This window comes from Ornithodoros turicata, chromosome 1 (assembly GCF_037126465.1).
Source record: "Ornithodoros turicata isolate Travis chromosome 1, ASM3712646v1, whole genome shotgun sequence".
NCBI lineage: Eukaryota > Metazoa > Arthropoda > Arachnida > Ixodida > Argasidae > Ornithodoros > Ornithodoros turicata.
The window spans coordinates 31,526,409-31,541,434 of NC_088201.1; the positions used below are offsets into that span (position 1 = coordinate 31,526,409).

At 42.3% G+C, this 15,026-nt stretch overlaps 1 protein-coding gene across 1 annotated transcript in view; it reads left to right on the top strand.

The window, feature by feature from the left end:
* The window catches only part of LOC135377881 (RAB11-binding protein RELCH homolog), a 37,298-nt gene extending 29,098 nt beyond the window's left edge, over positions 1 to 8,200 (top strand). The window contains exons 18-23 of the mRNA XM_064610614.1: positions 1,498 to 1,680; positions 2,572 to 2,635; positions 2,703 to 2,841; positions 3,705 to 3,821; positions 3,966 to 4,113; positions 6,907 to 8,200. Coding sequence (XP_064466684.1) covers positions 1,498 to 1,680; positions 2,572 to 2,635; positions 2,703 to 2,841; positions 3,705 to 3,821; positions 3,966 to 4,113; positions 6,907 to 7,036 — 781 coding nt within the window. The 3' untranslated portion in view covers positions 7,037 to 8,200. The remainder of the gene's footprint in view (positions 1 to 1,497; positions 1,681 to 2,571; positions 2,636 to 2,702; positions 2,842 to 3,704; positions 3,822 to 3,965; positions 4,114 to 6,906) is intronic.
* Positions 8,201 to 15,026: the final 6,826 nt, after the last annotated feature.

Genomic DNA, 15,026 nt, shown 5'->3' on the forward strand with positions numbered 1-15,026 from the left:
GACCAAGGAGCCAGTGTAAATCTCGTACATGGTCTGTCGTATGTTGTACATACCTTTATAGCGGAAGCTTTCGCTCCATATAAAATATTTCCGCAGCAAGCTCTTTTGTCAGCGCATAATATTCAACAGACAGGCAGTGGATTTTACGACAGTATGTGAATTAAGCGACGTAGGCACAAGAGTATATTTTATCACTGCTTGTGATTCATATTTAGGTGTCCAAGAACACTACAAGGGATTGGTGTTGACGGACAACGTTAAGTAGTTATAGATGTAGTTAAACTACATGCAGTAGTTCGAAAAGTAGTTTTAACTACTCCCCTCAAAAGTAGTTGAACTACTAGTTAAACTACTCCATCGTGAAGTAGTTAGTAGTTATAGTTAAACTACTGTAGAAGTAGTTAGTGGCCATCACTGGGTGAAACACCCTGTATATTAAAGGGGTTGCCACGCATCATCCCAGGTTATCCCAAACAAACGTGAAAGATTGTTACTTGCACCAATGTGAACCTGCATTTCAAGTTTTACAGCGAAGACTGTAATAGAAACGTAGAAAATTGGCATCACAAATACCGAAATTCACCCATCTCTGACATCACAGCGCGTGTCGTCGCCAGTGAGGCAGCGTGAGAGAGGTCACGTGCTTACGACTACCAATGGGAGTGGCCGCAGCTCTGAGATATCTGACGTCTGCGCTTTGCTCGGGCATGTGTTCGAGGGTTTGTATTTGGCCAAGTACGACACGTCGAATAACAATTCTTTTTTGCTCAGTACTCTGGAGTGCAGTACAACATGTGCATGATGTAATGAACCACATCTATCAAAGTGTTGCAACCCCTTTGAGTTGGCAAGCCCTTATATTGCATTGAAATTTTAATGGATTGCTTTGGTTTTTATTTGACGTTGGTTATAGCTAATTGATTAGTAAAACAGAGTAAAAATATTCATTTGTAGTAGCGTCATGTATACATTTGTCAATCATCAGCATCTTATTGCATTGTAAAAGAGAACAAATTGGAAGAACATGAGGAAATGACCTCTTTACTCTCTTATGATGTTTTACTCACAAGACTAGGAATAAAGTCCCATTCCTTTATTCTGCTGCTGTTGAAAGTGTGAAGCTTCAAGGAAAACTAGACTTTGAACAAGACCAGCTGCTTTGCCGAATGGGTATTGCAATACTGGGATACAGCATTCTAGGAGCTGATCTTATACTCTCTTCATATGATTTACACTTTGAGTAAACTTGGAAATTTTCCCAAGTGCTTAGCACTAGATTGAATGCATTGTGATTGTAATATAAGGGCTTTGGGCCACCTTTCTGCCACCTATTTTATACCACCTATTGCCTATTTTAAGCACTTACACAATACAAATACATGTACTTTTTAACATCCCTTGTCTAGTGATGATTTGTACAGACAGAATTCTCTTGTTATATGTTTGTACTTCACTTATTTTTCTAGGTGCTAGTTCACTCAAATATTCTTTACACAGCTCAAACTTCAGCTACCAGGAAGTGCTCCTTTCCATTCTCTGGGATGGCGTGGTGGATAGCTCACCTGCCGTGCGTGCAAACACAGCAAGGCTTCTGGAATTGCTTGTGGGAGTTGTAGGGGAAGCACCTCTCAAGAACCGTGTGGCTCCTGCCTTAGTCACATTGGCCAGTGATCCTGAATTGTAAGCACTGGATATCCCTAGACTGGGATTTAAACTGCATGTGGATTTATTCACATCATTAAGACACCTTTCTTACATTGCGCTATAGAGGGAATACGTTAATTACGCAGAAAAAGAAAAAAATCACGTTGTACACTAAACTTCCCTTTTATTCCAAAACATTCGAGCCGGCATTCCTGTAGTCAGCAGGAATTTCATCATTTTCGCTTGAATTACAATCTTTCCATGTGTTCTGTCAAGCACAGAAGCAGTTTCAGTTATCGTAAAGCTTTTCACAGTTATACGAGAGAGAAAATGAACCCTGCCAAAACGACCTGTTTGCAAATGGTCTGTAGTGACAGCTGCATTACTGCCCACTTTTCGAGAGGTTGTGTCCTATGGTCACTGTGCACTCCATGTGCAGTTGTCGAGCGTTCTCTTTGATGGGTTAGTTAGCAGAAACATTCAGTGATTGCATCGTGCACAGAAATCTGACCTCCCAGTATCACAGCCATGTCGGTATGGCAGTCGATGAGCTCTTTTCCAATTGGTGTGACTAAACTTTCCACTGATGGCTGGGAAACCGAGTGCTTTGAGAACAAAGAGAATAACATGCACATGTCAAAGGTGGAATTACTGTACACACTGCCACTGTTCCATTGATCTTTTTTTTTTCTTCTGGTATTCAATGTTTCCACCATGTTGGTAGTTTGGCATAACCTTTCTCGTCCTCTGGAAGACGCTCTAGTGTTCACTTTCACTGTGTTGGTTGTTGCGTGCATTACAAGCCGGCCATTTTCCTAAAGTTAATGCATGAGAAATGTGGAGTGAAAGTACCTGCGTTAGTGTGGCCAAGTTAGGAGTGCGTTTATTATGCAATATTATATAGTGATTGCTTTTTTGATTTTCTAGGTTAGTCAGAATTGGCACTGTACGAGCTCTTGGAGCAATCCTGGCATCCAGCACAGAAAAAGAGGTCTGTCCTAATTTCTTTTCTTTCATCCAGTTGATCTTAATCGCTTCTATTTACTTTCATTCACCAGCTTTTGGACAAGGCTCACATGCAGCTGCAGACATTCCTGTCAGATCCTGTGCACCAAGATGACTATTATATGCAGGCAGAGATGATTCAGATGTTTGCTGCAGTAGGTCCAAATACTGAACAGAGGTTTAGGGACGAATGTAAGCACTCTTGTCATGCATTCATCTTTCATTAACTGTGTCATAAAGAGCATATCTGCTGTGGTTGGGTAGCAGGCACATTATGTCAGAAAGACCTGTCATCCCTTCTGCCCCTTACATGGTAAACATGCATCAGTGGTACCACATATACATATAATGGTGAATGGTTTTGTGATGCCGTACCTATCAGACATAACACACTGTGGGAGTAGGAATGTTAAATTTCCAGAAAATTTGGGCCTAGGAAAAAAAAAACTTTTCTTTTTCGTATTTTTCCTGAAAATTTGGGGGAAAATGAAAATGATGGAGATACTGTTACTACAGCCTGCAACTTGTTTACTGACATCTGTATGCAGGGTGTTACCTAATAAAAGTCCACCCGTGCCAGCGTGCTGTGCAGCTCAGTGCACGTGGGACATTATGTCGTTTACATATAAAGCTCTGAAGACCCCTGAAGGACATTTAACCCTGGTAACCCTGGAAAAAAAACTTTTTTTTTTCGTGGATATTTCCGTTATTTTTTTCTTCTGTCTTTATATCTCTAGAGTGCAGGTAGAAGGCTAGAAAATCCAGCGAACAAGTAAGGAAATGTTAAGTGAAGTGCCTCAGGATGAGAGCTGCCACTATTTCGAACGGAGACTGTTCGAAGAAGAAAAGTTTGTTCCCTTCTGTTTGAAATATCTGTGGCTCTCGTCCTGAGGCCCTTCCCTTAACGTGAGAGTGCAGGTTCTTGTTAACTTGGAAAGACTTGATTCGCTCCAAGAATAACTAAGCCCTAATTGTAAGCCCAATGTTTGGATGAACAGGTTCAACCATTGTGAAAGGCTTTTGTGTCTCAATGAATTTCTGATGCACTGTTTCAGTTATCATTCCAAAATTGTTTGCCTTGGCTGCTGAGAACAGTCAAAATCCCGACGAAGACAAGAAGTCTGAAATTACAGCTCTCCTTGTGGATGCTTACTCTGCCCTGTCATGTACATGTATCCTTACTATTCATCTGCCTTATGAATCACAACAAAATATTTTTTTAAATATATATTCTTCCCATGGAGTTGGAAGAGCTTGCAAGCAGTTGGTGATGTGAGTGTGCAGGAGATCAGTTACCACTTGACAAGCTATATCAGTTATTCCTGAACAGCTCATCCTTGAGGTTTTCTTGCCTGGACTGAGGTGTGTGTATGAGGATACATGTCAGCATTGTCCTGCTCATGAAGCAGCTGTGGCTTCTATAATTCAAGAGTTTGAGTCTAAGTTGAATTTCTCTTGTGAGAGGTGAGTTTTGTAGTTTTATGCTTGTTAATTCGTGTGATGTGGTCTATAATGACATGTCATACCAGGACAGTGTAATGAACTTGCAAGCCTTTGCAAAAAAGCCTGAGGCACGTAGCATTTTATTTCTGCATGCTTACATTTACTGGTACTTCCATGCTGCATATGTTAAAAATAATTTCCGCTAATCAATAGCAAGCCTACGTTTTGTCAACTGTGGAGGGCACAAAAACCTTTGTGGAGCTAAACAACACACCGTTAACAATGATGGAAGGCCATTATCTATTAACTTGACCAACTGCCAATGTCAGGGCTACAGTAGCTTCGACAGGGTATCACTTCCACTTGAAGTTTCTGCTTCATGGTCGCTCTATATACCAAGGCATATAGACGTTTTCAAGACATTATAGTCCCAAGTATGTTGAAGGAGACTATGCCATTCACAAGCTCTCTTTTAATAGAAAACTAATTTCTAGGATGGGCGTCATGGGGCATCTGGGCAACACAACCAAGGTAGTGGAATATGAAAGGTGACGAATTTATGCTGAGGAGTTATTCCTCCCTTTGAGTATGGCAACATGTCCTCCTGTTAATCCTGGTCTTTGGTTCTTCCTGAATCATTTGTTAGTATATACGTTTGTAAGGTGCCAACGAGGAACACGAGAGGGCGGGGCCACGAGCAAGAAAGAAGATGTGACAGTTTTTGAGTATTGGCTTCCTTCGGGAAGGAACATTACAACTTTGAATAAGTTCCATAGCTCAATATTGAAAAGGCCTGAGTCTGGGCACAAGGAAAAACAAACAAGACAGACGAATCAGACGATGTCATCGATGGTCTGTCGTAACTGTCCGTGTGCCCACTCTGACTTTTTCAGCACGGGATTTCTCCACCACTAGCAATGTTGCACTAATAACCACAACCTACTAGATTATAGCAACCATGTCATAATCGGCAAACCCGATAAGGAGCCCGTCCGCACGATCCGCTAGGGGCGCTACTCATTGGCCTGCGACATCTGCATCATGGTTGGATGATGGAAATTTGAATTTTGAACGCTCAGAAGCGGATGCACGATTACCGTAGCAGACGACACTAGAATGATGATGAAAATCAACTTTAGAAGGAAGCATCTTTCGTGGGACATCCACCGCCTGTACAGGAATGCTAAGGTAAGCTAAAGTATAGAGTACTGTAGAAATTGAGGAACCAATAACCGGGCTGACGAGTAGCGCCATCGCTAGCCTCCAAATGCAGCGTTGGGAAGCGGTCAGTATGACATGGTCGCTATAATCTCGTAGATCGTGCTCATAACCGAGTCATTGGTACCAGTGTGACATGAGGAGGTGTATTCTCGTACCATTGACTTAATGTTTTTTTAACTGAACTGCTTCGCAGTGTTGTTGTGTATCAGCCAGTGGCGAATCGAGGAGGGTTAGGCGGTTGGGCGATTCCCCCCCCCCCCCCCCCAAAAAAAAAAACTTCAGTTTACACATTGGATTTCCCTCTCTCCCCTCCCCCGCTACACGCTCCAACAAAGAGACCCCCCCCCCCCCCTCAAAAAAAAGAAAAGAAAAGAAACTAGGTTCTGGATCCGCTCCTGATGTCAGCCAGGACCTATTGTGGACTGCCCTGGACTGTCATGATGAAGTTAGAATTTCAGTACCAAAGTGTTACATGCAATTCCTCTGTCCAAGGAGTGGAGTTGATAATAACAGGCCTTGAAGTCAAACTGCTGCAGTTTTTGACTTCTCAAAGGCTATCGCAAGCCGCTCTCAGCTGAAAAGAACGCTTATAAAGGAACATACAGGGCATTGTTAAAAGCAACAAAAAAAAAAAAAAAAAGAAAAAAAAACAAGAAAAGAAAACTGTGGAGTACACAAAAGACGGACTCAACACAATGCACAGAGCTGGTACCCAAGCTTTATTTTTCCAAAACATCTCAGTATAACCTAACTCCTTGCCCTCTTCTGGAATCGGAACCTGTGTTCTACATGTGAAGTGCTAGTACCTTAACTTCCTGTGATTTAACCAATCAACTTTAATTGGATGGAGGAGTTGAGTAGAATGGGATATAAGGAAGGTTTCAGAAAAATAATGCTTGGTTGCATGTTCAGTGCATTGTGTTGTATCTGTTTTTTGTGTACCCTGCACTGATGTTTTTTTATCGCTTTAACAATGCATTACCAACCAGCAGAAACCTTAACCCCTAAACATACAGGGCACTTGTTCATATCATGTATGGAACTATGTTTTTTTTTTACAATATTCTATGGAAAGCTACATGCAGATATGCTCTCATGGTTCTCTAAAGCTAATTGGACATAAATAATTAAAAAGTTGTCAACTAAAGTAAAATGTGCCTATAAAGTGGCAGCGACAATATACCTGTGTGCCAGTGAAAATTATACTTGATATCGTTTTCTACTAGTTACTGCAAGTGCAACAGTAAATGTAAATTATCAAGTTAATTGTTTTGCAGATTAATGTTTTTGACCATTCGTCACTGAGATATGCACATAATTTTTGCTGACTTTAACACTTTGTAAAATCTTCCATGTTACATATCCTACATAGTACACTACTAAATGTAGTGCCTGGTTATATTGAACTTCGAACAACATAAAGCATGGGAACTGCACTTCAGTTATATTCTTGGAAGTATAACTTTAACAATCTTGCTTGTAACTGTGAGTTCTCCCTCTGGCTATTTCTGTTCTGGATGATTGACTTGCAGCCTCATTAGTGTTTTTGTGCCAGCACAGTCGAGTTACCATTTTTTGTCATCCTGTTGTCAGGGCTCCTTCACTGACCTCTCCTATTGCAAGCATGGAGGAAATGCGTCGGAAAGTTACGAAAATCTTCACAGCTCCACCTACGAATACCCGGGCCAACTTGCCAAACATATTTCAACTGCGAAAAAAGTGACCTTTCTAGTTATGCTAATAGAATGTTCTTTGCTGAGGTTCTCTTTTCCTGGTCCAGTTCTGATTGGATTGAAATACCATGACCTAGAGGTCTTCTTTGTCATTCACATCATTCCATGCTTGGCAATGGCTTTACAGTATATTTGTACCTTTCATGGTGTTATATGCTCTAGCACAAGACATGACATTCGTGCAGACACCAAGAAGTGTGTTGAGCTTTCTCGCACAAACAGATGTGACAAAATGCAATTTATAATTATGTGCTAAATGCTTTTGAATTTCTTGAGGTGGTTGCTATCCTACAATTTTAATTTAATTTATACATAATTTTCCTACAGTGACCATAGTAATGGCTTGAACGGTCAGTGTCAAGCCCTGTTGCAATACTCTGTAGTGTAGGAAACATCAATGGAGGCCTCTTCAGCCTCCATTGATGCTGAGAGAGATGTGAGAGATGTCACATGCTTCTGAAAACAAGCAGGAATGATTGAGGCACTCACTCTTCTGATGTCATGGCTTAGAGTGGCTTTGTGTACTGTGCTCAAAAGTCTACTTCTTGTTAGCCATGCCACATAGAAGGTTAACTCCTTTTAACTTATAACTTTGTACAGTACAATGTGTGTGTGATGTAATTAACCACCAGTATCAAACCATCACAATCCTCTTATAGCGAATGAGTGGACAACACATTGGAATCTGTGGCACAAAGATACGGTTGGTTTCAGAATACTTCTATGTGCCTTTTATGCAAATATAGCTCACAATAGCACTGTCATGGCACCAACATGTATTTACATTCCACTTGTATATTCCAATTTGCATGAAGAGCTGTCTGGTACACCTCTTCAGTAGCATTTGTAGAATTGGGTAAGAGTTTTTGATGACTTTGCACACCCTAAGGTACTTCGATGATTTTTGTTTCAAAGAGAGAATATCACAGATCTTTATCGTAATGGCTGTAACTCAACACAGCTGTTAGACCCTAATGTTGACTTTCAGAATTTTAGTTTGAATATTTTGTGTTGTCGCAGATCCTTAATACGAGTATCATTTTAAGTTTTCACTCGAATGGACAACAACAATGAGTGTGCCAGTGCCTTCACTGTTTTCTTTGTCATGTTCTGAATATTTAAAAATAAAAGGAAATTGGTGTGCATAAGCTTGACATACTTTGTTGTGGTGAGGAATAGGGTGGAGGAAGCTGGAGGCTTCTTCTGGTGGATGATCTTGGTCAGGGCACCTCAAAGTTGCCTTCTCCTCATATGGATTGTGGAAATTTTGTTCATTCAAAGTGAGAAGCTTTTCTCAAATTATGGTTGTTGATTTTCGAATTATTCATAATATCGCAGTAAGAAAGCTTAATGCACGCATACTCAAATAACACTTTTCACGTTGCACAATTATTCAGTTTTACAATCAGTTCATACTCCAGAGTGTTTGGCAATGCCATTTTTTAGAAGAGGGGAACATCATAAAGGAAAAAAGAAACAGGTGTTCAAAATTCCATTCTTGAATGAGCCTTTACCGAATAAAAATCCTGTTTTCTTTTCCCCAGTGAGTGGCATCGGGAAACTGCCATCTTATATCTGTTTTAGATGGAAGACTCGTCTCAACTGTACTCAACTGAAGTGAAACACTGGTACATAGTTGATATAGTAATTCCACATGACCATTTACTAGATCAATAGTGATTGCAATAGTTATCAAATCTACTCATAGGGAATAAAATATGGAGATGTCAGATCAGGCCTACTAATTTATTATCAATAAGCCTGTTGATAGAGATTTTATCTTGCTGGCCAGCTAAATTGCAAGTCATATTATTCCTGCATTTCACAGTCTCCTATGAAATGCAAAAAGTCAAATAGTTGGGGCAGAGACTTCGTGTATTGCCTTGCTATGGCATATACGGCAGCTAGAAATGTTTTATATAGTGTTTCGTTACATTTTTATGTCTGAATTACAATGGAATTATGTCATTTTTGTGGTGACACGCTATCAATTTGTAAATAAGGCTGCCCAGGCTCTTTCTTTTCTGCCTTTTTTTTTATTTTGCCAACCTTTTTCCTTTGTGTGCACAAACTATTTCGACCAGGTATTCTCTTTAGTGTAGTCTAACACTTGCAGACATGAAGAGGAATCCTCTCCCTGAACCTTTCGCACAACTTTCTTTTCCATGTCGCTATGATTGTCGGCGCCATGGTGATAGATCATTATCAATCAGCCATAATCATTAATAATCATTGAATCAAGGCCATGTTCCCACAGAGGCAGCTTGATGAACAAAGCATGGACAAGCGAGCTTTGGTTTCAACAAAGTTTCTTCGGGAACGGCTCCTATTAGCCAACACGTTAAGCAGTTCCACAAGACTGAACGAGGAAAGATGTGAGCCGGCACAGCAGTGGACAGCACATGGCAGTCGAAAGCGCGTCTGCTGTTGAGGCGAGTCTTTCTTGTTTGTTGCGGCCAAAGCGGAACAAAACGCCGTCCCCAGGCAGTCTGGTGAGACAACAAGTGAAAAAGCGGGACCTCTCCGGTTTGAATTGAGATGCCTTGTCACTTTTCTTCAGAGCTACAAAATAAGGGCTAAATGTAATGGCTCTAGGAAATCCTAGAGTCACTAAATAGCTCTAGGAAATCCCACTGAAGCGAAAATGAGACTGGTAGGTAGGTTGCCGTCGGCTGGTGCAGGTATACATAACATTCTCGTGGAGAAGATGAAGCAGCTCGAGGTGTCTGGCATGGGTGTTACCGTTTTTGCAAGGGGAGGGCAAAGACTCTCCAAGGGCAGCAAAGCGTGCGACCAATATACACAAGGCACAAGAATGGGAACAATGGAAAACTGATATGCAGAGGATCAAGGGTTCAGGCTAATTATGACAACATCTGAGTGTAAATCATGATGACCCATGAGTAAAGAGAGTGCAGTTTCCACAGGTGACCTTGGAGCTCCAGGGTGGGGCCACGAACGCTCCCCCCCCCCCCCCCCCCCCCTTCTCGGAACACCCATGACGTAATGCTAATGTGGTATAGGAATTTTGTTGCAGTAGCTGAGCACCACAAATCGGTGTGCTGCTGACCCCGTGGATGGAGCTCAGTTGCAATGTGGGCCCTGAGGACCCGCGTTTGTATTTGTTACGGACATTATGCAGGCCTTTTAAAGCAAAACCTCTTATAATTTTTGGAGGTGTTCATTTTTTGTAGACTAGCTAATTATTTTTATCAACTCCAGGATTTCTCTTGTGGTGGGGGTGTCATGTGAATTGAAGCACTATGTGGGAGTGTCAACTCAAGTACAATTTAGGGGTCAGGATATCTCTCCCCTCCCCCTCCTCCTCATGGAGGAAATAATGCTAAGAAGACCGTGACGATTTGCTGAGAGAAGTAAAAAATTCTCCCGTCGCCATTTCTTGCAGACCAACAACCTCCTCTCACAAATCTCGCCCACACGTTGGTGTTCGAAATATTTGCGCGATTTGCGCAGTCTTGCCATTTGCCTGTACAAATGGCGGCGCACAGCGTTTGTGAGTTTCCATTGGTTTATTTGGTTTAGCGCGCAGAATGACGTAAACGTCCACGTCGCTTCCGTACCTTCCATATTTCTTTACTGTGTGGAAATCAGGTGTGCGGTTTCCTTTGGATTCTAGTCCCCCATCATCTCCAGATCCGCCGCTGTATAAAGTTGATTAGAATGCATTTGTTAATTGCATATTAATTGCAGCCGGAAGTACGTCGGATCACTCTGACGCCGCCGGTCCCACATGAGCTCAAGCCAACGTTAAGCCAGCCAATCCAAGCACAAGCTCAACCAACGCTTAACTATGAAAGATGAAAGTAACTGAAAAGGTCAGCCAGCCGTAGGACTCGAACCCACATAGTGTTCTGAGCACTGTAGCCCAACGCCACGGTTGCCAGATTGGGCTATAAACCGCCAAATTGGGCAACTTTTTGTGACAATTGGCGGGGTGTTTTTCATCTTGGCTATTTTTTGGGCTATACCAGCGTTTCACGCCATGCGCTCGGACGAGAGCACACGACTAGAGCTCTACACACGACAACTGTCACCCCTCGTTTCTGCATTTGTGTCCCGGCACATAATAATGCACTGCCGTCTGTCAAGACTGAATAAAGTAATGATCCTTTGCGCTCCCAGGTCGGACGTGTTAATGGGCAGCAGAATAGATATAAGCAGATACGAAGACACACATGTCGGAATCCTTTTTCGGAATTCAGTAATTCTGTGACGGACACAGGTGGTGATACTGCAACGCAGCTTTTGTTCCTGTACAATCAGAATTTCGAAGTTCAAATGAACCAATTCCCGTGCGACTTTATACTTCTTCTGACCTTGCCGAGTTTGAATAAGTTGCGCGAACTGGAGAGAGTACATAGTGCCTTGGGCTCGCTGATGTTCCATTATTAAAAGCCCCAAAACTAATGCTGTTGGAATATTAAAGACTAACCGTGTACAGGTCTGTGCACAGTTTAGTAACTACGACGCGCATATAAACGGTTGCTCCAAGTAAAAATTTGCCGGGTCCGCGGCAACGCGAGTTGCTAACTTCAAGGTCAGGTTCCCAGCTTCACGTTAGCAACTCGCAATGTGGCGAGCACAAGGTAAATATACCTTGGTTATATTTACCTTGGCGAGCATGCGAGCACCTTTGCGCAAAGCTGGCGCTTGTATATGGGACCTGTACTTTATATCATGCTGCCTCGGGCTTGGAGTCGTTGAAAGTGACCTTTATTTACATCAGCAATAAAGTTATAAGGGCGATTCCACGCGAAATGATCCAGCTGACCTGCTCGGCCCCCACAAAACGATCCCAAATTTTTACGATTTTTTTTTAGCAGTCCCTAATAATGCAAAACGACACACCACGAAACATTTCTTCACAAATCTCAATGTGGCGGGTGCTACACACGAGCAAAGTTCGCAGCGCTGGCGAAAACCGTGCCTGGCGTGAACGGCAACTACGGCTCATAGAAGGCACCTAGAACTGTGCGGTTTTCTTTTGCATATAGAGGTAGCTATGCTCTACACAGCATCCAAATCCCGGTTGTCGTGTTGTGATAGGTGCAGGTATACAAAGGCCGGAAGTTTCGCAATTTTCCTCCTACTTCGCGATTTTTTGTGGAAAATCAGATTATTAAATTTTAATGAATATTTTTTCCCTGAGAAGGCCTCGTGGAATACTTCAACAGGAAAAATCGCAAGACACATAATTCTTGTAGTCATTGCAGGAAAAAAAAGAGGAAGTATGCGATTTTTCCAAAATTCGCTACAATCGAGCGTAAAACACGCAATGAAGAGGTCGGAAGAGACGCCTGAAACCAATGCAGTTTTATAGAACGAGCCTTCCTCTACAACATGTTAAAAAATCTCGAGGGTGTTTTTTCGTATACAGGATAAAATATTTTTTTTTGTAGTAGAGGGTATTACGACCACAGTGACCCACGTTGCATGTGTCCAGTGGGGTGCTATATTTGTTTCTTGGGCTCCTGTTTTAATTCTTTTGGTTTTCAATTTTTCTCTGGTCTGGTTGTTTTTTTTTAATGAGCAAGCAATATGCTGTGGCATAGACTTCTGCAAGGTTACTATAGCCTTTGCTTCTGTAGCATAACACGCGTATTGCAATCTTGGGTGGTTAAGTTTATGGCATTGTTTCCGGTGTGCACACGATGCCGGCAACGGAGATTGGGGATTAGCGGTGATGGACAGGTCTAAGTTTTTTTGTCCCTTTTTGTCGTGTGAGCTAAAGCCCTGCGCGGGTGAGCTTTTTCACATCCGCATCCTATCCGAAAAATCCGCGTCTCCCACGGCACGCAGCAATAGTTCAGTTTCTATGCTGGATATATCAGGCCAATTTTCCAGGAAATAAACGTTATTTCCCGTCAGCACAAAAAAAAAAAAAAAAAAAAAAAGAAAAGGGGGGGGGGGCAAAAAAAAAAAAAAAAAACTGTCACCAAACTTTATCCACACGGGCGACTTCCTCTCTCTCGTTCCGACAGTGAAAACCCCGGAGCGACATAGCTTTTGTAGCGAGTCCTGAGCGTCCATGATGCTACCAAAGGATACACGACAGCAAGTACAGATTTAGCTTCCACGAAATATTATACGGCATCAAGCACAGCAACACATTTTGCACCAAACGGGATAAGTAGAGTTTATTACAAATGAAACGCAAGATCGGCGCTGAACGCGCACCTCGACTCGAGACGCCAGAGCCAGAGATCTCTCTCAGATGCGCGAGTGGCTTTCGTACACCTTGTACTCTATCTTCTGTACCTAGTGTGAAGCAAACTGATGGCGCAATCTCGCGGTTTATCCGAGTCTGACCCGCTCCTGATCCGGCGCCATCCACGTCCGATCCGCAGATCACAACAAGCGTCCATATTTCATCCGAACCCAGAAGTTTCTTGCGGACATCCGCGGGTATACGCTTCCATACGCGAGTGGTGCAAGGCTTTATATAACTGTGAGCCTCACTGGAACCTAGGACAGCATGGACGATGAACCACCACCACGAGATTCCGCCGTTTCCAGTACTGCCATGTAAATGACTTTTTTTGCACGTTCGTCTTTTCCTCTAGCGTTATAATTTGTTAGACTTTTCGTGGTTAATATTTTTGCTGAATTGTTTAGCATTTAAATGTGACAGTTAAAGGAAAGTTTCCTCAACTGAACCTCATCCACGCGCCTATATAATATTCACACTGGTGAATTGGAACTCCACAGAACTCAACTGGAGCCATGTTCCTTTGGTCCGGGTGGCTGTCATATTGAAAACCAACCAGAAAAAAAATCGGAAATACGCAGAATTAAAACGGGAGCCCAAGAAACAAATATAACACCCCACCGGATACATGCAACGTGAGTCTGTGTGGCCGTAATACCCTCTACTACAAAAAAATTATTTTATCCTGTATACGAAAAAAACACCCTCGAGATTTTGTAATATGTTGTAGAGGAAGGCTCGTTCTATAAAACTGCGTTGGTTTCAGGCGCCTCTTCCGACCTCTTCATTGCGTGTTTTACGCTCGATTGTAGCGAATTTTGGAAAAATCGCATACTTCCTCTTTTTTTCCTGCAATGACAACAAGAATTATGTGTCTTGCGATTTTTCCTGTTGAAGTTTCCTGTTCCACGAGGCCTTCTCAGGGAAAAATGTTCATTAAAATTTAATGATTTAATTTTCCACAAAAAATCGCGAAGTAGGAGGAAAATTGTGAAACTTCCGGCCTTTGTATTCCAGCACCAAGTACAGCACGACAACCGGGATTTGAACGCTGTGTAAAGCATTGCTTCCTCTATACGCAAAAGAAAACCGCACAGTTCTAGGTGCTTTCTATGAGCCGCAGCTGCCGTTCACGCCAGGCACGGTTTTCGCCAGCGCTGCGAACTTTGCTCGTGTGTAGCACCCGCCACATTGAGATTTGGGAAGAAATGTTTCGTGGTGTGTCGTTTTGCACTATTAGGGACTGCTAAAGAAATTTTCGTAAAAATTCGCGATATAGTTTTGTGAGGGACGAGCAGGTCGCGTGGAATCGCCCATAAGCTATATACGTGCTGCATCATATCTGATTCAATACATATTGTGGTTCTTATACACGCCGTTTGTTCCACTTTAGAATATCGGAAGAAAACATTAACACAACATGAATAACAACATTTAACACGAGACGTTCCGTCTCGTATTGGTCCGCGGCATGGGAAGTTGCTGAAAAGACTTTATGCCATCCGAATCCTACCTGAACAAGTTTAAAAGCGAACTTATGTATCCATAATCCAGGAGAAGTTGCATGCCCGTATCTTATGCTGTATATTCTCCCGGTTTTGTGAACAGAGTAACGAAAACACTGTTGGCTATTTTTTTCTTTTATGCGTTGGCGTGAGGGCGTGAGTTGGCTATATTTCGGCTATTTTCTGAATCAGTTTTGGCGGGAGACCAGCTTGGCATCTGGCAACCCTGCGCAACGCTACCGTCGA